Source organism: Neovison vison, chromosome 8, assembly GCF_020171115.1.
Source record: "Neovison vison isolate M4711 chromosome 8, ASM_NN_V1, whole genome shotgun sequence".
In the NCBI taxonomy this organism is placed as follows: domain Eukaryota; kingdom Metazoa; phylum Chordata; class Mammalia; order Carnivora; family Mustelidae; genus Neogale; species Neogale vison.
This window is the reverse complement of record NC_058098.1, coordinates 86922658-86947895: the sequence shown is the minus strand read 5'-3', so window position 1 is coordinate 86947895 and position 25238 is coordinate 86922658. Positions and strand designations below refer to the sequence as shown.

The 25238-nt window shown below is 38.0% G+C and overlaps 1 protein-coding gene across 1 annotated transcript in view; it reads left to right on the top strand.

Moving 5' to 3' along the window:
* The first annotated feature begins 6916 nt into the window (after nucleotides 1–6916).
* RAB1A (RAB1A, member RAS oncogene family) overlaps nucleotides 6917–25238 on the top strand; it is a 31151-nt gene continuing 12829 nt past the window's right edge. Inside the window, exons 1-2 of the mRNA XM_044264102.1 lie at nucleotides 6917–7137; nucleotides 24306–24378. Of these exons, the coding sequence (XP_044120037.1) occupies nucleotides 7115–7137; nucleotides 24306–24378 (96 nt within the window). The 5' untranslated portion in view covers nucleotides 6917–7114. The remainder of the gene's footprint in view (nucleotides 7138–24305; nucleotides 24379–25238) is intronic.

The window sequence follows — 25238 nt, the reverse complement described above, 5'->3', positions numbered from 1 at the left end:
TTAATGACTGAGCCACCCAGGTGCCCCATCTTTCTTTCTTTCTTTCTTTCTTTTTTAAGTGTATAGTTACTCAGTGCTCGTGATGATAAGTGTAGTCTTTAATCCCCATCACCTATTTTACCCATACCCCCACCCACCTCCCCTCTGGTAGCTGTTTGTTTATTCTCTAGAGTTAAGAGTCTGTTTGTTTCGATCTCTCTATCGTCCCCTTGCTCATTTGTTTTGTTTTTTTGAATTTTCATATGAGTGAAATCATATGGTATTTGTCTTTCTCTGACCAACTTATTTCGCTTAGCATTATACTCTCTAGTTCCATTCATGTTGTTGCAAATGGCAAGATTTCATTCTTTTTTATGGCTGAATAATATTCCATTGTATATTTATTCCACCTCTTCTTTATCCATTCATCTATCAGTGAACACTTGCATTGTTTCCATAGTTTGACTATTGTAAATAATGCTGCAATAAATATAGGGGTGCATGTATCCCTTTGAATTAGTGTTTCTGTATTTTTAGGGTAAGTACCCAGTAGTGGAATTACCAAATAATATGGTAGTTCTATTTTTACTTGAGGGCCCTCCATACTGTTTCCCACAGTGACTGCACCAGTTTTCTATCCCACAAACAGTGTAAGGGGGTTCCATTTTCTCCACATTCTTGCCAATATTTACTGTTTCTTGTCTTTTTTATTTTAGCCATTCTGACAGGTGTGAGATGGTATCTCACTGTGGTTTTGATTTGCATTTCCCTGATGATGAGTGATGATGAACATCTTTTCATATGTCTGTTGGTCATCTGGAGAAATATCTATTCTTGTCTTCTATCTGTTCTTAAATTGGATTATTTGTTTTCTGGGTGTTGAGCTCTATTAGTTCTTTATATATTTTGGATACTAACACTTTATCGGATATATCATTTGCAAATATCTTCTCCCATTCAGTACATTGTTTACTAGTTTTGTTGATTGCTTCCCTTACTGTGGAGAAGCTTTTCATGTTGATGTAGTCCCAAAAGTTTATTTTTGCTTTTGCTTCCCTTGCCTCAGGAGACATAACCAGAAAAATGTTGCTTATAGCCAATGTCAGAGAAATGACTACCTGTGCCCTCTTCTTGGGTTTTTATAGTTTCAGTTCCCACATTTAGGTCCTTAATCCATTTGAGATTATTTTTGTGTATGGTGAAAGAGAGTGGCCCAGTTCCAATTTTTTTTTTTTTGCAAGTGGCTGTCCAGTTTTCCCAACACCATTTTTGAAGAGACTGTTTTCTTCCCATTGTATATTCATTGTTGAAGATTAATTGACTGTATAATTGTGGGTTTATTTCTGGGTTTTCTATTCTGTTCCATTAATCTATATGTTATTTTTTGTGCCAGAACCATACTGTTTTAATTACTATTGCTTTGTGGGACATCTTGCTGGCTCAGTCAGAACAGTATGCAACTGTTGATCTCGTAGTTGTGTGTTTGAGCCCTACGCTGAGTATAGAGATTACTTAAAAATAAAATCTTTAAGAAATTTACTACTGCTTTGGAATATAACTTGAAGTCTGAAATTGTGACAACTCCAGCTTTGCCTTTCTTTTTCAAGATTGCCTTGGCTATTTGGGGTCTTTTGTGGTTTCATACAAATTTAAGACTACTTTGGTTATGTGAAAAATGCTGCTGGTATTTTGATAGCAATTGCATTAAATCTGAAGATAGCTTTGGGTAGGATAGACATTTTAACAATATTTGTTCTTTCAACCCATGAACATGGAATGTCTTTACATTTCTTTGTGTCATCTTGAATTTCATTCTTCAGTGTTTTATGGTTTTCAGAGTATAAATCTTTCACTTCTTTGTTAGGTTTATTCCTAGATATTTTACTGTTTTTCCTGCAATTGTAAATGGGATTATTTTCTTAATTTCACCTTCTGCTGCTTCATTATTGGTGTATATGAATGGAGCAGATTTCTGTAGATTGATTTTGAATCCTGCAACTTTACTGAATTCATTTCTTAGTTCTAGTAATTTTTTGGTGGAGTCTTTAGGGTTTTCTGAATTTGTCTTCAACAGTTTTCTCTGTGTGTGTTTGTGTGTTTGTGTGTGTGTGTGTGTGCGCTGTTTCAGAAAGAGGACAATTTCTGGTCTTTCTAGTACTTCTACACCAGGGCAGCTTTAACTCTGCCCTCATAACTGCACAGTCTTCCACCTGTACCTCTCTCCAAGGCCTTTCTCTTCTGTTCTCTGACTTTAACTGGGGCCTTGGTTTCCATGCTGGCAGGTAAACTGGATGTTTCTGGGTCACTTTTAGCACCCCCCTTCTACCCTCCACACCTTCAGGTTCTACACCTTGCTCTCTGGAATCTTCCTTCCTTTCCATTCTGGATGCAACTACTTTATGTCAGGACATCGGCCTCTGGCCTAAGTGAATCTAATTACCTTTTAACTAATCTTCCTATCTCCAGTCACCAGAGAACTCCAAAGTGCTTCTTTTAAAACACTGACATACATACATACATACACACATACATACAAACAAACATAAAACACTGAGCTGATCAGTTTTCTTCTCAGAACTTTTCTTGGCTCTCCCCATGACCTACTGAACAAAGCTGAAACTCCTTAGAAGGCATTTGAGGTCCCCCTTACCTTACCTTAAACTAAATATCTCCTACCTTATCTACCATGGAACCTGTGATCTCTGTTCCTTAAATACATGTGTATCCACACTTCTAGGGTTATGCTTACATTGTTTTATCATTCTGGGATGTAAGGCTCCCTTTTCCCCATTTCTGCCAATGACCAATATTTTACTTTTCTCAAGGCCTAATTCAAATATCACCTCCTTCAAGAAAGCATGCCTAATAGGTTTTTTTAAAATTTCTTTTCAGTGTTCCAGCATTCATTGTTTATGCACCACACCCAGTGTGTGCCTTCCATAGTACCCACCACCAGGTTCACACAACCCCCCACCCACCTCCCCTCCAAAACCCTGTTTGTTTCTCAGAGTCTGTAGTCTCTCATGGTTTGTCTCCCACTCCAGTTTCCACCAACTCACTTCTCCTCTCCATCTCCACATGTCCTCCATATTATTCCTTATGCTCCACAAGCGAAACCATGTGATAATTGACTCGCTCTTCTTGACTTATTTCACTGAGCATAAGCTCTTCCAGTCCCAACCATGTTGATACAAAAGTTGGGTATTCATCCTTTCTGATGGAGGTATAATACTCCATAGTATATACTGATCATATCTTCTTTATCCATTTGTCCATTGAAGGGCATCTTGGTTCTTTCCACAGTTTGGCAACTGTGGCCATTGCTGCTATGAATATTGGGGTACAGATGGTCCTTCTTTTCACTACATCTGTATCTTTGGGGTAAATATCCAATAGTACAATTGCAGGGTCATAGAGAAGCTCTATTTTTAATTTCTTAAGGAATCTCCACAGTTTTCCAAAGAGGCTGTACCAACTTTCATTCCCACCAATAGTGTAAGAGGGTTCCCCTTTCTCCACAGCCTCTCCAACATTCCTAATAGTTTGAATTAGAATTGTTTCTTTCCTCTGTATCAGCTCATATCTTTTTTTTGAAAGTCAGGTTTATAATTGAGGTATAATAAATATACAGCAAAATTCACCCCTTTCAGGTATATAGTTCTGTGAGTTTTGATAAGCAAAATATGTAGTTGAGTAACCAGCCATCACCACAATGAAGCTATACAATATTTTAGAGAAACCAAAAAGTTCCATTGTGTCACTTTGTAGACAATTCCCTCTTCCCATTCCTAGTTCCTGGCAATCACTGACCTGATTTTTGTCCCTATACACTTCGTATCATTTAAATGTATTTTTTGCATTTTCCCCTACAGGCCTTGCAGACAGAGAGATGTAATCACTCACCTTTGTATTGTTCATGGTTCTAAGTACAAGTTCCAGATACACTTATTACATACCAGGTCATAAATATTTGATAAATGAAAAAAGGAAGAATGGCAGACCAGAAGAAAGGAAAGAAGAAAAAAGAAATAAAGAAAAGAATGAGCCAAAGAATAAGTGGACAAATAGCCCTAGGAAAATTCTGATTCAGCGATGGGGCAGCCAACAGAATAAATGCTAGTTTAATAAATTATTCTGAGTTACTAATCTGAACTACAAAAGCAGTCATTCTCTTTTTTTTTTTTTTAAGATTTTATTTATTTATTTGACGCAGAGAGAGATCACAAGTAGGCAGAGAGGCAGGCAGAGAGAGAGAGGGAAGCAGGCTCCCTGCAGAGCAGAGAGCCCGGTAAGGGGCTCGATCCCAGGACACTGAGACCATGAACTGAGCCGGAGGCAGTGGCTTAACCCACTGAGCCACCCAGGTGCCCCAAAAGCAGTCATTCTTAAACACCTAAACATAAAATATATTGAAGTTTGAATCAGCAAAACTGACACACTCGGTTTGGGGAGGAAATTTTTTTTTTTTTTAAGATTTTATTTATTTATTTGACAGAGATGACAAGCAGGCAGAGAGGCAGGCAGAGAGAGAGGGGGGAAGCAGGCTCCCTGCTGAGCAGAGAGCCTAATGCAGGGCTCGGTTGAGCCACCCAGGCGCCCCTTGGGGAGGAAATCTTTTTTTTTTTTTTTAAATAAATTTTTAAATTTTTTATAAATATATATTTTTAGCCCCAGGGATACAGGTCTGTGAATCGCCAGGTTTACACACTTCACAGCACTCACCAAAGACATACCCTCTCCAATGTCCATAACCCCACCCCCTTCTCCCAACCCCCCTCCCCCCAGCAACCCTCAGTTTGTTTTGTGAGATTAAGAGTCATTTATGGTTTGTCTCCCTCCCAATCCCATCTTGTCTCATTTATTCTTCTCCTACCCACTTAAGCCCCCATGTTGCATATGATCTCCCTGATATGAGGAAGTGGTGATGCAACATGGGGAGGAAATCTTAATGTGAATGACATAAGTTGTACTAGCAGGTAGGAAAGGACCATCCACCACTCCCAGGCTAAGCTGCCTCTGATCTCCTCACATATCACACCACCATTACCAAGATATGAAATGTTCTGTTCTTGGTACATAGCACATGCATTTAAAACTTCCAGGGGAGTTAAGGGAAGGAGAAAGGTAATGTTAAGTGCCCCAAAGTTATGGTGTTTTATGCTTTGTACTGTTTTATTTAATTCTTACAAATACTCTCTCAATGAAGTTAAAAGTAATTAGGAGGTAACTCTTTATTGGGAAAGGAAATAGATAATTAAAGGAGGTTTAGTGGGTACTTCCTAAGGGGAGAGACAAGTTAACAAACCATTTTTTATTTCAGGTTAAGTTCTTTGGAGATTCTGAGTTTCTCTTCTGTGAAATCACAGTAAGCAAGAAGGGATAAGAGTCCAGAGTAATAATTTTTTTGGGGGGGATGTCTGTCATTGATCCATTCAGGGTACTTCTGGTGTGGTGACCGTATTCATTTCAGAAGCCAGTATCATGTGAAAGAATGCTAGTGTGCTGTTTGATGAGGTTGTCAGCAAAGGCACATGGTGACATTTGGGGGTTAAGGAGTATAGTTACTAAGTGGGTAATAACTGCTTTCTTTCTATATTATAGTGTCACGAGAATTTAAAGTGATTTTGCAATCACTCTTGGGAGATAATTTCTTGGTTCTTAGGATAAGTTGGAAGATAAACTTTGGACAATGTATTATACTATGCCCTTTGCAATTAAATAACCAAGATAATATGTTAACGTTTAGTGGAGATTTAAATTCCTGAGCTGATTAAAGAGAGTTAACACTATTTGGTTTTATAAATGTTATTACTCCCGGAGTTTCTAGGCACTAAGTAGTGATGAATTGCTTCTTTCCCTCGCTTATTATTTTTCAATCTTGCAGAACAGCTCAGCATTAAGTAACTAAAATTACAGTTCAAATTGAGGCCTGGGACCAGGGCAAGAAGATCTTAAATTTCTGGCTGACTTCGCGCTGCATCGCTTCCCCGAAAAGTGGAGCCACTGAAAACTGTGGGTTCATGATGGAAGTGCTTTTTCAGGAAGAGAAATTTGGCTATGTGTGCAAAGGGTCTGGGGCAGAGAAGAGAGGCAGCCTCCATTCGGAGGCTCCTGTAATATCGAGGGTGAGGTGATCAGAGCCGCGTGGGAAAGGGAATGGTAAAAAATGAAAACAGAAATTGGTAGTGTGGTCTGTGGCCAACACTGGACGATGACCAGATCCAGTGGGGTTGGGTGAGTAAGGAAGAGAACTGAAAGAACAGATTCGTGTTCTCCAGAGACCTGAAGCTCTCTACAGAGGCCCCTCGACTCCTCTTACGTCCTTAGTCCTTATCGCCGACGTCCTGGGATCCGCAGGAAAGCTCTAGTTTCAGGCTGGCTCACAGGCGGAAGGACCCGCCGGGCGTACACTCCAGCCGGCCTTCCTTCTCCGCCTCTGCTATCAGGCTGTCCCTTGATTTCCACCCTTCTCTTCTCACCCTTCGGAGTCCCCAGATCATCCCCCGCCCCATCCTCACTTCGTGGCCGACACCGCCCTCTCGCCCCCCCTCCCCCTCCTCCCCACCTTGGGGCGCTGACTCGCCCGGCTGCCACGTCTCACTGATGACATCACCAGGGTCGCTCGGTCTTAGCCAATCCGCTAGGGGGAGTCCGAGCGAAGTCCTAGCCAGCGAGTCAGCGGGGCGGGGAGCAGGGAGGGGCAAGAGGGGGAGGTGAGAGAGTGGGGAATGGGGCGGGCGACAAGCTCTCAAATACGCATGCACCGGGAGCGCGGGGCTTCGCGGGAAGTTGAGTCCTGGCTACCGCGCCGCACCGTAGGTCTTCAGCGCCCACTGGGTGTTCGAACTCTCTTTCCCGGCGTGCCGCGCGGTGAGGCCGCCCTCTGCGCTGTGTAAAGACCCCTTGGTTTAAGGCTTTCCTATTTCCTGGTTCGCCGGCGGCCATTTTGGGTGGAAGCGATAGCTGAGTGGCGGCTGCTGCTGATTGTGTTCTAAGGGGACGGAGTGGGGAAAGACGTTTGCTCTCCGGGAACAGCCTGTATCATTCCTCTCCCTCGATTACCTGTGGCGTGAAGAGTCAGGGCGGCGGCTGCAGCAGCAAGGGCGGCGGTGGCGGCGGCGGCAGCTGCAGTGACATGTCCAGCATGAATCCCGAATAGTGAGTGCAGGAGAGCACCGGTCGTCTGGGTCCGTGGGCCAGCTTGGAAAAGCTTAAGGGGGGCGAGGAGGGCTGAGGCAGGGGTGGGAGCCTCGGCTGCGGTAAGGTGAGGGTCTTAGGGCAGGAGATGCTGGCGGCCGGGAGCCGGGCCCCATTGTCTGACAGAGAAGGGGCGGCCGGGGGGAGGGGAGGGGTCGGGCCGGAGGGGTGAGCCGCCCGGGGCCTGGACGGGTCAGGTTGAAGGCCTTGAGTGCCGGACCGGTGCGGAGGAGCAGTCTTTCGAGGGTGTTGGGGCGTTTGGGAGTCGGTGGTGGGGCGGTGGGAAGGGGTAGCTTCACGCGGAGGCAGTGACTTTTGAAGGAAGACTTGTTTTTAAGGGGAGAGGCTAGGGTGGGAGAGCTCTCCTAGAGGGCACTGTCAGACCCTGCGCCCGCACTCTGCGGAGCTGTCAAAATCGTCAGGGTGGAAACCAGCTTTACTTGTAAATCTTGAGCTTGTTGGCTCTATTCTTTCACCCTTCCGGCCAGGTTGCATGTAATATGGATGCGTTTCAGGACCGTGGGATTGGGGGGAATGAGTAGATGGTGAGAAGAGATTTTCAATTTTTAGTGTTTTTTAAGTTATTTCCTGGAGTTCTTCAAGAACTCAGGGGGCCCATTGCCTTCCTGAAAACCTGGACATTTGTGAGAATATTTTTTTAGAGGACACTGAAGTCATTTTGTCTTCTGTAGGTCGAGAAATAACAACTAAGACATAGGAACATTTTTCTGATATTATCAAATTAAAGGACGACTGCTGTTAAGTTGAAAGAGAAACGAATGGGCTCTATCATCTGTAGGTTTTGGGTTACCTGCTTGAATGCTCAAAGATAGGGAGTGAGGTTCCATGACGTGTCATGAAAAGTTAATGCATTTCTTTTTCTTGCTTACTCAAGAAGTCACCACAGCGTATGTGACACACCTGACACCTTTCCTGGGAATTGGTGTTCACTTTCCTTGGGAAGACTTCGTGGGGGTCTCCTTAATGGCCCTTTAAAATCTCCTTCAGTTTAGTATATAAATTAATGAGTAATTGGAGATTTGATTAGTATGCTTCTTCAGTATCAGAAGGCTTTGGGGGAAAGAGGGAATACTTATTTTTAAAGTAAAAATCAGTATTTTAAAAGCTGAGTATATTTGCTCCTTTGGTCAGTTACTGCTAAACATTTCCCCTAAAAGGTCCACCCATCAGTTTAGCTGACTGTCATGTGTGTGTCACATGGCTCTTGCAAAATGCATTCTAACTTCAAGTTTTGTAATACGGTGGTTTGATGCCGAAATGTCCCCCTTTGCACTAAACAGAAGCCACTGTTTTTCATTAAAATTTTATATACTTTAAGAAGTTGAGTGTTCTCATAGTGCCATATTTGCTATGCTGGCCGTTTTTAATTTATCAAGGACTCCGAGGACAGAGTTGGTTTTGCACGGTTAGGGAGATCAGGGAGGTCTCTAATTTGGTGGTTTTCCTGGCAGCAATAAAGTACATGGATTTGCCACTTATGCAGACTTGTAAACCTCCTCTTTTCAGGGAGTTTCTTATATTTGCTACATATAGTACTATAAATAGATCTTTAGGATTAGTTGAATGACAAATTAGCCTCTGAATTTGTTTCTCCTTTTGTAAAATAGGATAGTAGGAGTTGTTACTCCTATCAGGGTAGTTGTGAAATTCTAGTATGGGTAAAAGAAAACATAAGAGCACTCTAAGTGGTATACGTCGTTATTACGTATGACATTCCTATAGTGCTAGGATTTAGGAATATGATCCTTACCCTCAAGGAGTTTAAAGTGGGCTATAGAAAATAGATAGTTAATATATGTCAGATACCAGTAGATCTAGTTTTTTCCACATGTGCAGGATGGATAGGAGCAACAAGATTTCAGAGAAGGATGGAGGATTGTGGTTGGCCAGTTGGGTTCAGGAAAAATGTATAGAAAAGAGACTTCTGAGGGAATTATTAGCAATAGGTTTAGAGAAGTAGGGAAATGAGGAGGATTTTTCAAGGGGGAGGAAGGAAGACTTGTTAATAAATGGCAGTGATAGCAGTTTTTAAGTAAAACCGTGCCAAACCATCGGTCAGATTAATGACCTTAACAGAATCAAACCCAGAAATCATTTTATACTTGTTCTGCCATTGACTTAGCCAGTACCAGGCCTACTATATTTCTGTTCTAGACTGTATCTATAAAATAGGAGTTTGGAAAAACCTTTGGAAGAGCATTACTGAAAATTATTTGGAGGGAAGGTGCTGGATATTTTATTGGAGAAGGTCACAAGGGCAACCAGCAGGCAGATTTTTAACAATGTGACCTCAGCAGTTTTTTCATGGTCTTTAATGAAGTTTGTTACCATCATAAAAGTAATTAGTGAAAAATTGGAAAATAGAGAAAAGAAGGAAAGAAATTCTTAAGAGTTTTATCACCGAATACAGGTCTATTTACTTTAATACCTTGTTCTGAACTTTAAAATCTTAAATTTTTCTTAAATTGAAACTTTGAGTGCCTTTCATGATTCTATGATGTTGTCTTTTTTTTTTTGTCTTAATACCTACCATTTATAGCTATGTGTATGTTGGGTATATTATATATTCTAATACATGTGTGTTACAGCACACGCTTATATGCTAATGTGAAGGGGGGGTATTATACTAGATAATGTTTAAAAGTCCAATCTGAATATTCCTTGGTTTTGGTTATCATCTACTAATTTATTCCTTTTAGAAACATTAAAACTGCTTCATGGGGGACGCCTGGGTGGCTCAGTTGGTTGGACGACTGCCTTCGGCTCAGGGCGTGATCCTGGAGTCCCGGGATCGAGTCCCACATCAGGCTCCCAGCTCCATGGGGAGTCTGCTTCGCTCTCTGACCTTCTCCTCGCTCATGCACTCTCTCACTGTCTCTCTCTCTCAAATAAATAAATAAATAAAATCTTTTAAAAAAAAAAAAAAAACTGCTTCATGGGTGCCAATGAATTTAGTAATGAAAATGGGTTCTTGACAAAAGAGGTTTGATTCTCTCCAAAAAAACCAGGATTTTAGATTATTGGTTGACATAGGATTACTTGGAGGTAGCTTTTTTATTGAATTTACTTTATGATCTTTAAATTATAAGCTTGTTTTGGGAGTGAGGATGATAAATACATCAGTCAAAGGTTAAATTTTAAGCTGTCCCTTTGACTGCTTTCTGTGTTCTTTGGCTAATAGGGAGAAATGACAACCCTGGGTTATCTTTATAGTAGAAATTAAGGGTAATGACTGATTTGTCTGAATTTCAAGTACAAACAAAAAGAAAAAGCAACTGAAAGTGAGATCTGAATAGTGGAAAGATGGAAAAGATCAGAGCTTTCATTTTTCTGGAGATCTGAAGAAAGATTTTGATTTTCTGAGCTAGGTGGTGAAGCAGGCAGTGATTATTTCAGCACACTGGTTGAGAAATGCTTAACATTATTCTCATTCCAAAAACATTTTTTCTAATCCATTAGCTTTCAGTGGATTTTTTTTGGTGTCAGGAAAATCATTTTGGCTACTTCATCTATAAGGAATGTGTTAATAAAGTATGTTTACCTATCATGGATATTCCAGTTAACTATAATAGGAAGGACTGTAGTAGTCTACTTGGATCAACTGTAGTTCTTTAATGCAGAAAAATTTTATAGAAATGCATTGTTTTGTTTTATTTTTTATTTTTTTAGTATGGCTCTGGAGTGATGTTTAAGATTATGGCTCAAGATTTAGTCAGTCTTTTAAACTTTGCTCTTCTATCATAGTAGACTTCAGGAACATTTGACTTTTTTTCCCCCAGCAGTGTGCTTTGAATTAATTTGTTTTTAAGGTAAGGATTTGTAAAAGCAGCTTAATCAGTTTTGTTGTCTGTGTGTTAGTATAATTTCATTAATAAGTATGTCATAATTGGCTGTCATGGAATTTTTATTTAGAACTTTTTTAATTAGAAAAGAAGCATAAGGGGCGCCTGGGTGGCTCAGTGGGTTAAAGCCTCTGCCTTCGGCTCAGGTCATGATCCCAGGGTCCTGGGATCGCGCCCCACATCGGGCTCTGCTCAGCAGGGAGCCTGCTTCCCTCTCTCTCTCTGCCTGCCTCTCTGCCTACTTGTGATCTCTGTCTCTCAAATAAATAAATAAAATCTTTAAAAAAAAAAAAAAGAAAAGAAGCATAAATCAACTAAAAGTAAGTTGCCTTTTTGTTGGTTGTCTTGATGACATTTTGGTGGTGTGTTGGTAGTGGTTTGAAAAAATTCAGAAAATTTTAAAGAAGAAGAATAACTAGTATTCTCACCATAGGGTATATGATTTCTTAATGTCTGTAGAGAATCAGCAAGTATGATTCTTTAGGTATTGTAGTTTCTAGGAGCTCTACAGAATCTGCAAAATGAATCTTAAAGAGTTTTGTTTGAATAGACGATCTTATAAGATCATTTGAAGATGATGGAAATTTTGCATTTAAAAATTTATTTTTCATAATTAAGTTATAATGAGAGTTGACTTTTTTTACATATTCCAAATAAAATTTTTAATGTTTAAAAAATAATAAAGATGGAAGAGCTTCAGAATCAGATGTTCTCTTGACAACTCTTTAATTGACTTTTGAAGAGAATTTTGCTTTATAAGTAATTTTATGTCTTAGTTCAGTCTTTTTAATTCTGGAAGCAATCAGTAATTTGTGGTCTAACATTTTGTTATATTCACATCCTTTTAGCAGTCCCTTGTATACATGTGTTTTCTTGGCCACTTTTGACTATAAATTTAGGATAGTTCTATTTGTAGTTGTAATAATTTCATTTTTAATTAAGAATGGATTCTTTTTGCTAATGTTATCTACTTTTGTCTCTAATATATGAAAATATTTAAGGTCTAATAAAATCCTTTTTAAAGTTTTTGAGTTTTGTTTTTGTTTTTTTTTAAAGATTTTTATTTATTTATTTGACAGAGATCACAAGTAGGCTGAGAGGCAGGCAGAGAGAGAGGAGGAAGCAGGCTTCCTGCTGAGCAGAGAGCTCGATGTGGGACTCGATCCCAGGACCCGGGGATCATGACCTGAGCCGAAGGCAGAGGCTTTAACCCACTCAGCCACCCAAGTGCCCCGAGTTTTTTTTGTTTTGTTAAGATTTTATTTATTTATTTATTTATTTGACAGACAGAAATCACAAGTAGTCACAGAGGCAGGCAGAGAGAGAGAAGCAGGCTCCCCGCTGAGCAGAGAGCCCAATGCAGGGCTAGATCCCAGCATGCTGGGATCGTGACCTGAGCGGAAGGCAGAGGCTTTAACCCACTGGGCCACTCAGGGGCCCTGAGATTTTTTTTTTAAGATTTGCGAAAAAATACTTTGTATCAAGGTGTAAATAAACAAAAAATGGATATAGGATGCCAGCACATGAGATATTTTAGATGTGTCACTTACAGTTTTGTTTTTTTTTATCACTCTGAACTCAGTTTTGGAGTTTTAGTAATAGAGTTAGGCAAAAAGCCTTTTTTTTTTTTTTTTTTTTTTAAATCTTGCAGGGAGAAGGGAGTGGTCAGACTGTTCCACTGTTTTCCTGTAGAAGGTGGAGCTGATACTGCTTCTTTGATGTCTACAATAGAATTTAGGGAAGAACCCCTAGGTCTTACTTTTTTTTCCGAACTGCTCTGTGTTTCAGATTATAAAATGGTAATCAGGGGGTGATATTTGAAAAAAAAATAATAGTCTTGAGGAGCAAGAGAACAAGTGTTGGTGTGTTGACTGACTTTGATAATTAAAGAAATTAAAGAAATGGGGTACAAAGGAAAAGTAGGAAATGAAGCTTTCCTTGGTAATTTTGTGACTGGTTGGCTCAGGTGGCCAGAACACTCAGCTTTATTAAATCCAAGGTTGTGATAGGTTCTGATTAAGTTTACTCTGTTCCCTGTTTGTGGACTCCTAATTATGACAAGAAGTGTTTTATGTACGTGCATTTGTGCACATGTGGAAACATCATTTTATAATAGTAGCTACGTGCTTACTCTGTGTGCTAGCTGCTTGGCATAAGGTCTTTACACAGGGTATTTAATGCAGTCTGCCCTTCAAACTAGTGAGCTTTACAAATGAAGTTGAATGATGTAATTGAAGTTTTCCAAGAAGAGCGATGGATTCTGCTTGTCTGAATGTATTTCCTTTGAATAACAATAGTACTTAAACGGAATTATTATTTCCACTTTGCCTATAGATATTTTCCAACAACTTGATTGAGGGTAATTATTCTTTTTTAAAGTTTTTATTTTAATGCTAGTTTCTTAACAGTGTTATATTAGTTTCAGGTGTACAATATGGTAATTCAACACTTCCATACATCACCTGGTGCTCATCACAACAAATTCACTCCTTAATCCCCATCACGTATCTCACCCATCCCCCACTCCCCTCCCTTCTGGTAACCATCAGTTTGTTTTCTGTATTTAAGAACCCTTTCTTGATTTGTCTCTTCTTATTTTTTTTCCTTTGCTTGTTTGTTTTGTTTTTACATTCTACATATAAATGCAATCATACGGTATTTGTCTTTCTCTGATTGACTTACTTTGCTTAGCATTATACTTTAGCTCCATCCATGTTGTTGCAAATGGCAAGGTTTCATTCTTTTTTATGGCTGAATAAAATTCCATTACATATAAATTCATATTTTATATATCTTTTGTCCATTCATCAATCGATAATCAGTTGGGCTGCTTCCTTATCTTGGCTATTACAAATACTGCTATAAACGTAGGGGTGCATGTATCCCTTTGAATTAGTGTTTTTGTATTCTTTGGATATATAGGGCAGTTACTCTTTTTTTTTTTTTTTTAAAGATTTTATTTATTTATTTGACAGAGAGAGATCACAGGCAGGCAGAGAGGCAGGCAGAGAGAGAGGAGGAAGCAGGCTCCCTGCTGAGCAGAGAGCCCGATGCGGGCCTCGATCCCAGGACCCTGAGATCATGACCTGAGCCGAAGGCAGCGGCTTAACCCACTGAGCCACCCAGGCGCCCCTCTTTTTTTTTTTTTTTAAGATTTTATTTATTTATTTGACAGACAGAGATCACAAGTAGGCAGAGAGGCAGGCAGAGAGAGAGAGAGAGAGAGAGAGGAGGAAGCAGGCTCCCTGCAGAGCAGAGAGCCCAATGTGGGGCTTGATCCTAGGACCCTGGGATCATGACCTGAGCTGAAGACAGAGGCTTTAACCACTGAGCCACCCAGGCGCCCCTAGGGCAGTTATTCTTAATGCATTTATGGTTATGTATTCCTAGGAGCATTTGATAAACTCTGTGAACCTGTTTCTTTTATGCATACATGCTCATACATTTTGCATAAAAGTGCAAGCCTGAAAATGATGATTTAAAATCTGGTATTCTAAACTAATTAGTTTTAAAATGTGAGATGTGTTTGGGCACGCTTTATTTTGATGACCTGTTCTGTTCTTTTTCTTTTTTTTAAATGCTGCCTTTCTGTTTCTCATTAAGTTTTTAATACATGAGTCTTGTTTTCCAAGTTTTCCAAAGCCTTGAAACAGAGGCATACTAACTTCATAGACCATTAGTGTTCTCATGAAGAGCAATAGGTCATCTCTTTAGTATCTTTACCACCTCAGAATGCATATGGATATAGTTAGAATAAATGCCTAACCAAGTTTAATATAGTCTTAAGCTTTTGATGGAACTTATAAAAATAGTTGAATAGCTAGGTTTACAAAAGGACATTTGAAGCAGCTTTGTGAAATACATGCTGTGGGTAGTTACTTAGTGCTCTATTTGTAGATTGGTAGCACCTGTCTTCATGAGGAGCAGTTGGTTCATCACTTACTAAAAGCTAATGAATTCTGAACTCTAAAATTTACCATGCTTTTTGAGCTGAGCTAACTTATTCTCTACTAATGCAAATGTTCTAAGTTAATTTAAACAGTAAATCACACTTTTCTGGGCGCCGGGGTGGCTCAGTGGGTTAAGCCGCTGCCTTAGGGACAGGTCATGATCTCAGGGTCCTGGGATCGAGTCCCGCATCGGGCTCTCTGCTCAGCAGGGAAGCCTGCTTCCTCCTCTCTCTCTCTGCCTGCCTGTCTGCCTACTTGTGATCTCTCTCTGTCAAATAAATAAATAAAATCTTTAAAAAAAAAAATCACACTTTTCTTTATATTTGGTCAGGTCCTGTGTGCCAGTTCATAGATGGTTTGATTTCATTCTGATAGGTTTTTATATGTATGATTTAACTTACATTTTTATCATCTAAGTATATAAAATAAATCATTGAAGGAAAGTGGTGTGATAAAAAACTCATTTGGAGTTATAAACCCTAGGTTTAAGTTCAGCCTGCCACTTTCCTCTGCAAGTTATTTCTGATTTTTGAGCCTGTTTCTTTATCCAAAACATGTGATTAGTACCACTTCAGTTCTGAGTCTCCAAAGTAAACTGTACAGTACTATGCAGATGTTATTTGACATGTATAATCTAATAAAGGATGTTAGAATATATGTAAATGGCAAGTGGTTTCAGTTTTAAAGCTTTTCTCACACATGATTAATCATCACACAATTGTGTCTGTTTTTGTCTAACAGTTTTTCAGTACAGATTTTTAAAAAATCTTCAGTAAATGCATACATATATGTGTGTATACACACATGCACACACACTCAGAGTTAATTTAATCTTAGAAGAAAGCTTGATAAAGAAAACAGCCAGCTTTTTCTCTGTCACCAGTAAAGATTATGCTAAGGGTTGGGGGGTTTTTGTTGTGTTTTTTTGATTATGAAACATGGACTCTGCTCCCAGGTCTTTACCAATTAGTTAAGAACATGACTCATGCTCAGACAAGTATAATCAGTATCATAGTATTAGCACAAACTAAATCTTGTGATACTTTCAAAGGATAGAGTGGCAAAATAGTGCAAAAGATTTAGAGAAAAGGCCTGTGATTTCTATTATTAACAGAAGGTTTGATTTAGCTGGAGAGTAACAGAGCACTGTTGAGCAGTGGGATTTTCCAGAACCCTTGGTGCTAGTAGTGGGATGTGGTCAACAATTAAGAATTTGAGTTGTGCATGGAGCACTGGGTGTGGTGAAAAAATAATGAATACTGTTTTTCTGAAAATGAATAAATTGGGGGGAAAAAAAAAGAATTTGAGTTGTTACCACCAGCCATAAATTTTATGTATGTAAATTCTTTCTCTCAGTCCCATGAAGAAATAGTGTCCTAGTTTTAGAGATGGGGAAACAGAGGCAGAGAAGAGTTAAATGGCTTGCCTAAGGGCTTTCAGAGTAAATAGCAGAATTGGAATTTTAACTCAAGGGCCTGTGATTTCATAGTCGTAGTATGTTTTTTCTAATTTAGTGTGTGTGTTTAACTCCAGGAATTTAAAATTTGAGCCAGTTAATTAAGTGACTAACATTTGTGGTCAGTTTGTTTTAAAATTCATGATTAGAGAGGTCTTTTTAGAAATGCTAAGGGTTTGTGAAGTACATGTTATAAGGTACATATTATGGTCTTTGATTTTCCTCACATCTTGTGCTGGGTTGATATTTAAAGCTTCTTTAGGCTTGAAGTTAATTATTGCATCCATTCTCAGTTTTTCTACCCTCCTGCCTGTTCTTGAATATTGACACTTGGGGCCTAATAAGTCATGGATATTTTTCTGTGAGTAAAAGCAGGTGAAGCAGAGAACTGTCTTTCTTTTGCTGGAGAGGGCACAATTGCTGCAGACCCTGTTACTCTCTTATGGGTTACTAGGCTTTGGGAGTTGTGATTGGTGCGATCATAGTACTTAACAACTGTTAGTTGCATAATTTTTAAACTTTCGCTTTAGATTTCAGTAGTGAACTCATATTTTGTCAGCTATTTGAACAGAAGCTTGGATAAATAGCTTCAAAGTTTTTGTCAAAACACTTGAAGGTTTTCATCAAGTTACCTTGCAGTTTGGAGAAGGGAATAATAGTAATAGCCACTTACTGTGCTCCTGTATTGTGACAGATACTGTGCTACAGGTTTTAGAGGCATTATTCCTAAATATTTCTAATGCCTAATCCTTATTACTTCTATTCCTGACAAGAAGCTTAACTGGATGATAGAGGGTACTAATGGAATTTCTTACAGATGAGGAAATTGAGGCTCATGATAGGGAATAAGTACCTTGCCTCAAGATCTGACAGCTAGTATGTGATGGAGTCTGGATTCAAATACAGGTCTTTCCAGCTCTAAAACCCACGCAAGCTTTGAGAGATAGAAGAGGTAGAGGATAACACACCTCCTCCCTGGCGTAGTTTTCAGCAAATATTTGTTATATAGGTCGTGAGACCATCTATCGACTTTCTTGTCCACTTGAATGACTTGGGACTTCTTTAGCACTACCAAACTTTCCTTCGCTTTCTGAATTCCTGCTTCAAATTTTTATAACACTGTTCTAAACAGAGCTAAAGTGGAACCTGGAAAAAGTGATTGTCTCTAAATATAAAAAATGTGTAACCTTTAGGAGTAGGTTATGGGGACAGTTTTTAAAGAATTGCTTGGCTATTTCCTTAAATTTGGAGGAATGGCTCTTGTACTCTCAGATTCTTGATAATTGATTATTTTGACCGTTTATTTTGACTAATAGACTGCTTTTGTCCATAGCTGGAGGTTTATTTTACTTAGTGTAACCCTCAAAGTTAATATGTGCTTTATAAAATTCAAACAATGTAGAAACATATGAAGGAATGAAAAGTTCTTACCTCTTTTCTCCAGCCTGATGGTCAGTTTTGAATTCTTTTCTGTGGAGCATACTTAAAATGAGTGAGGAAGAAAAGTGGATGTTAGTCACAATTAACTGCAGCCCAAAATTTTCATTAATCTTTCTGTACCCCAAAGTCTAATAGTGTATAATTTAATAGTGAATTAAAATTTGGCCACTGTGTCATGATATCATAGTCATAATTTTGTTTTAGTTTTTATTTATTTGACAGAATGACAGCAAGAAGGGGAACACAAGCAGGGGGAGTGGAAGAGGGAGAACTGCGGGAAGCTTAATGCGGGGCTGGATCCCAGTACTCTGGGACCATGACCTGAGCTGGAGGCCGACGCTTAACCATTGAGCCACACAGGCGCCCTGTTTTAAATTTTATATGTGAGCTTAGTTTTAGGCTATTCTCAAGTATGATATTTATAAAAAGGTAAAAATAACATTCCCATCATGCAAGTGAATTTGCAGATAAAAAACAAATTTACTTTCCACTGAACTTTTGAAAATAGTAGGCCTTTTCTAAGGTATATTTATATTATAGGTGATGTTATGAAATTTGTATTTTGGGGGTACTGCGTGGATAAAAACAACTTTATGTTATAGTCCTCCACTGTTTTACTTTTGTCTTTTCTTCCTTCCAAAGGTTGGGGTGATGAAAGTTTGTTAGTGTCAGTCAACTTTTCTTTATAAAATATTCACTGACATGTGAACTGTATCTGATAAATTTTATTTCATAAAAGAAGAAAAAAATGTTTTTCATTTAACCCAAAAAGTTGATTTCTTATACTTGTGACTGTATTGGGAATGTGCCAGTGCTATTGGCTTATAACAACCTCAATCCTATTCTCTACCTACTTAGAAATCATTTCTGTTATGACAGTTACACTGAACAAATTTGCAAAGGTGTTAAGTCTTTGAAAAACCCTCTAATTAACACTTTTTCCTCCTCAACATTTTTTTGTTACAAGAGTAATAAGAGCTTACTGCAGACTTTGAAAAAAGTATAAAGAAGAAAATATCAATTGTAATCCTAAAATTTAGAAGTATCCATTCCCCCCCATATTTTTATGTATGTGAAAATTTTTTTAAAAAATGTGAAATGGGTTATACTAAATAAAATGTAATTGTTTCACATCAGAGTGTTTCACATAAACAGTCTTTTCAGAGATTTTAGAATTTTCAGTAGCATTTTATTTTACTTTAATTTTTTTAAGATTTTATTTATTTATTTGCCAGAGAGAGAGAGAGCACAAGTAAGCAGAGCAGCAGGCAGAGGGAGAAAGAGATGCAGGCTCTCCACTGAGCAGGGAGCCTGATGCAGGCATCAGTCCCAGGACCCTGGTATGGTGACCTGAGCTGAAGGCAGCCGCTTAACCAACTGAACCACCCAGGTGCCCCACCAGTAGCATTTTAGATTCAGACATAAGCAGATTAATGCCTTACTACATATTTTATGTATGCAGTTTGGTAACTTCATGAGAAGGAAACCATTTTACCTAAGTACAGTTTTGAACCAAAGTTTATTTTAGTAACTTTTTAAAAGTACAATGCTTAATACTCTCACAGTAGCATTAGTATAATGCTTCATACTCTCTCAGTACCGTCTTTTTTAAAGGTACAGAGAATTTTCTGTCAGTGCTTGCATGCAAAAATGATAGAGGTTATCAAGATTATGTCCAAATCTTAAATAATGGAAATAAAGAATCTCCAATATTGCTAAAATAGACCATGGATTGAATTACAGGAGAAACTGATAGCAAAAAATTTTTCACTTGGTTTATTTTTGCCCCACAATCCAGTTGTTAAAGGCTGTTAATTTCCCCAAATCTACCCCTTTCTGTCTAGCCTTAATCTATGTTAGTCTTACCTTAACTTTCTTAGCTTTCTCACTAATCATCTCCTCTTTAAATTAAAAGTATTATCTGCTTGTGTTGTTCCAGGTTCAGGAGCTTATAAAAGTTTTCCCTGAAAATAAAAATACTTGTTCCTCAAAAGCAGCTGTTAAGATTTTATTTTATTGATTATAGTAGATATATGATTTGTTGATTTAACTTGAGAAAACACAAAATATATGTCTCTTTAAAAAATATCAGGAGCTAATTTTTCAAAGAGCTTTTGGTTTTGTACTCATTTAACTAATGTCCTCATACTTTGTTTTTTTTTTTAAACCTTTTTATTTTGAAATAAATTTAGATTTATAGAAGAGTTGTAAAAATAGTACAGAGAATTCCTGTATACCCTTCACCTAGATTCCTCTAATACTAACATCTTTCATACCGAGGTACATTTATCAAAATTAAGAAATTAACATTGGTACATTATTAACTAAACTATAGACTTTTATTACAGTTTCTTCAGTTTTTTTTTTTTTTTAATGTCCATTTTCTTTTGCAGAATCTAGTCCAGGATGCCGTATTGTATTTAGTTGTCCTATGTATTAGCATCCATCAATCTGTGGGTTTCTCAGTCTGTTTTTCATGGTCTTGACACTTCTGAAGAGTACTTTTAGGTATTTTGTAGAATGTCCTTCAATTTGGATTTGTCTGATGTTTTCTCATAATTGAACTGGGGTTATGGACTTTGGGAAAGATACTGTAGAGGTGAAGCACTCTACTCACTACATCATATCAGAGCATACATGATATCAGGATGACTTATTCTTGGTGATACTCACCTTAATCACTTAGTTAAGGTGGTGTCTGTCAGGTTTCTCCATTGTAAAGTTACTGTATTTCCCTTTCCATATGCTTAGAAAGCAGTCATTAAGTGCCCACACTCAACAAAATGGAATTAAGTCCAGTTCAGAGAATTGGTGGACATACATTAAAGCCACCACTGCAGTAAGTATTTGGGGGGACATACTTTGAGGCCATGTAAATATCCTGTTTTTCCTTAAAGTTTCATTCACAACTTTTAGCATTCACCAGTGGATTTTGCCTTCAGCGGTTCTTACTGTGGTGATTTATTGATACACGTTTCTACTTCTCTGATTCCTTCTACACATGTTATGTCTCTTCTCCCATTTATTTATTTAATAATTGATAGCAGTATGAATTCATGGATGTTTGTTTTATTCTTTGGCTTATAACCCAGTACATGATAGTTTATTTTGTGGCTCTAGTTATTCTGCCTTGACCAGTGATAGAACTTTCATGTTGGCTTCTGTGTCCTTTTGACATGCCATGTCCCCATTTATTTTTTTCACCTAGTTTTATCCGAAATGGCTGTAGATCTTCCTTAGTTGTATTTCACAATGAAAGAGAAAGATTAAAAATGCAAAATTAAAATGCTCTCTGATCTGTTAGCATGTGCTTTGTAAAAGGCACAATGCTTGATTTTGGATACACAGAATAAGTCAGTTTATCTTCACACTCATAGACAGATATGTCAGACATGAGAGTGGGGAAAAGTGGATTCCAGAATACTGAAGGGGAGAAAATACTCACTGTCATAGTAATTTAGAAAAAGACTAGAGGAGGTGGCACCTGGGTGGCTCAGTGGGTTAAGCCTCTGCCTTTGACTCAGGTCATGATCTCAGGGTCCTGGGATTGAGCCCTGTATTGGGCTCTCTGCTCAGCAGAGAGCCTGCTTCCTCCTCTCTCTCTCTGCCTGCCTCTCTGCCTACTTGTGATTTCTCTGTCAAATAAATAAATAAAATCTTAAAAAAAAAAAAAACTCAAAGTTCTCATTTGAGAACAGTGAGTAGGATTTACTAGAAAATCTAGAAGAGTGTTATTAAAATTGTGACTATAGATTATTAACTGGAATAATCCAGTTTTTTCATTTAGGTCAAATTATATTGTAGACTAATCCAAGATCTTGGGGAATAGAGGAAGAATACATTCAAAGTCTCACCGTTTGCTAAATTATTCTTTTTTTTTTTTTTTTTTAAGATTTTATTTATTTATTTGACAGAGAGAAATCACAAGTAGGCAGAGAGGCAGGCAGAGAGAGAGGAGAAGCAGGCTCCCCGCTGAGCAGAGAGCCCGATGCGGGACTCGATCCTAGGACTCCGAGATCATGACCTGAGCCGAAGGCAGCGGCTCAACCCACTGAGCCACCCAGGTGCCCTGCTAAATTATTCTTGACTCTATACCAGAATTCTCACCTTATGCTCTCTGTTTTTAGATTGGCGTATTTTTTCCAACATTTTTACTGTGTTATTTTATAAATTATTGTTAGAGAATATTATTAAGCAGTCTCAAATCTCTGAATTGTCTTGAACATTCAGAATATTAATAATTTAGAAATAAGGTACTACAGTAGCTAGGTAATTGTATTTTATTACCATTTTTTTGGTGGTGGGTAATTTTAAATGTCCCAGTACAAGTTACATGCTGTTGATCACAGTCTCCAGTCCAGGTATGTTTATTCAACAAGAGGAAGAAGTCTGTGAGATTGATTTTGTTTCCCATTCTCCTTCATGTCTCTTGTGTTAGTAAAGCTGATTGTTTGGGAGAGAACAAAGTAGTCTTTAGCAATAATTATTTCATTGCAAAGAAGAGGGCGCAACTGTTCATATTATTTATAATAGCCGTGAACCTTAAGTTATCAGAAATTTATAAATTAAATATTTCATAATAACATCACTAAAGTTAAAAAGAAGTGATAATTGAAAAAGTTGATTTTTAGAAAATTGACTATTAATTTCATTTAACCATAATGTAATTTGTAACACACTTACTAGGAAGCATTCCTGTTTTTGTTTCCCAGCCTTATGGTTACTCTGAAAAAAGAAGTTGATCTTTAAGGTAATGAATGACACCTCAGGCACATTTGTGGCCCAGTGCTGTCCTTTATTGTAATGAGTTACAGTATGGCCAGTTCAGGGAGTGTTTCTGGATGTCTGGCACAGTGCTCTGGGAGATTGGTTAATTCAGGGCATTAGTTGTTTCTAAATTTCTGTTTAAAATGAAGTAACTCTAGTAGTATTAATGGTGAGATTAGTCTTGCTAATGTGAAATGTTATTTGTTAACATGTACCGTGTACTCGTTGCCAATGTTCAGTGTTCATCATTCTTAAGAATTTATTTAGTCCAAGGAGCGTGTGAATAGTGCTAAAGTCAGCAGCTTTATTGGCTAATAAAAGTTGTTTGGTATTAGGTATTTATTAAGGGTAAATTTTATAATTATTATCCGCTTCCCCTCCTTTTTTCTTTAGGATCTCAAACTGGAAAGGATGTTAGTTATTTAGTTCATCCTGTGCTTCACTCCCCTTCCTAATGACTTGTTTAAAAGCGTCTTATTTCCTTCTATGACTTATTTTGTTGCTGACAAGGGCACTTTGGTTTTTTTTTTATTTTTTTTTTCCAGATACAATTAGGAACAATAAGTGTATTAAAATAACTTGGTGACCCTAGAAAAATTTAAGTAATATGTATCTCTGTGTAAACTTAGGTAGCAGTTGATGAATATCCACAGAGATAGTCACTGTTGAAAAGTTTTATATCTTGCTTACATTTAAATAATGATAATTGTCATCTAAATTTAAATTGTGAGTGATATTTAGGTTTTATCTTAAGTTCAAGTACTTTTTTTTTTAATGATAAAGGACAAAACTGAAAATCATGAATAGGTTTCCTTTAAAAATCTGTAAATTCTGGGGCTTTGGGTCCTTTTGAAATTACTTTAAAGAATACATAGCAGTGGTCCAAGTTGAAAAGGATCTCTGAGGGACTCCTTGGGAGGCTGTGGACAGTAAGTTGTCTTCAGGTCCAGGAAGCAGTCCTTCTCCTGGAAGGAATCCCTGGGGCTGGTTTTTGAGTTAGGCCTGGCAAGTTAATGTACATAAATAGAGCCTAGTTTTCAGAAGAAAGCTTTAATACAAACTTAGAAAGTTGGTAAAGTTGTATGTTTATGTAAACAGCATTTGATTTTACCACATCTCAAGTCTAAAATATTTTTAATACTGGCTTTCAGAAGTTAAGTGATCCTTTTTTTCTTTTTCTTTTTTTTAATGGGGAGAATTCCAGGTACATGCTAGGAAAGGATCATTAAAAGCCCCTACATTGGAGGATTACCATGAAATAATGATCTGGCCTTGGAATTTGAAGGAGAGAATTATGTTTCATTGACAAGAACAATGGAAAGTTAACTGCCTATATATACTGCAGAGGAGTGGAATTTATCTTGGGCTCTCCAGGCATATGCATTACTTATATTTTCTCTCATTCTTTCCTTGGAAGTAGAAGTTCATTGATCTCAAGAGATCATGGGTGGCATTGCTTATCTTACTTTTGCAAAAATTCTGTCATGTTCAGTGATTCATGAAAAGGGCTTCTGCTGTTGGTTGCAGTTTTGACTTCTGAAGCCATTCATGGGCCTTTTAGAGGTCCTCAAGTGATCTGTTACTAGCCATATTTTGTAGAACTTACGGTGCAGTAGGCTTTTTATTAATGTGATCTTCTTTTTCTTTTTGCAGTGATTATTTATTCAAGTTACTTCTGATTGGCGACTCTGGGGTTGGAAAGTCTTGCCTCCTTCTTAGGTTTGCAGTAAGTTGAAATTGAAATGCCTTTAAAGAAATTAATGCTGTGTGTGTTTTCTAGGTTAGAGGATCAGACCATTTTATTCAGAATTAAATAGTTCTTCCAGAATTTATGTATTTAAAAGCCTCCAAGTGTACATTCCCAATAATATCTTGGACTCTGAAGTAGAAGAAATGCTGTTGCTTTTCAAAAGTTCAAACCATGATTATAAAGTTACAATGTCTGATAGTCTTGGTAGAGTTCAGTTAGTTGCCCTGTATTTAAGTGACTGGATGAAAAATGAATCGTCAAGTAAAATTTTAGTAGAATAAAGGAAAAAGCAGGGCGTGGTACAGACTTTTTTTTTTCCTGACAGTGTTGTAGTGTTTTATATGCTACACTTTACAAACAGGTGTATAACTTTAAACCTACTGAATAGACTCCACAGCTGCCTTCAAAGCTGCCTTCAAATTTAGCCAGTTTTCCTTCTCACTGTCTAGGTCATTGGTTCTCAGAGTATGGACCCTGGGGGATAATCAAGACTTTCTCAGAGGGTCCGAGAGATTAAAGCTTTTATCTTTACTAAATACTAAACCATTAGCATTTACTAAGTACTTACTTAGTACTAAGACAAAGATGTTTGCCTCTGTCACTGTTGATATCTGCTCTGATGCTGCAGATGCAGTGGTGGGTAAAACTGCTCAGCACCACAGTAAGGCAGCGCTAAGTGCTGAACTGGAACGCATAGGCACTGTACTTCCCTGTATTTATTCGTGGGGCGGGCGGGTGTTTTCACTTCAGAGTTACTGATGAGAACAGTAAGAATGATTAATTTTTAAACATCTTGATCCTTGAGTGTTCTTTTTAACATGTTCTGTGTGAAAAAA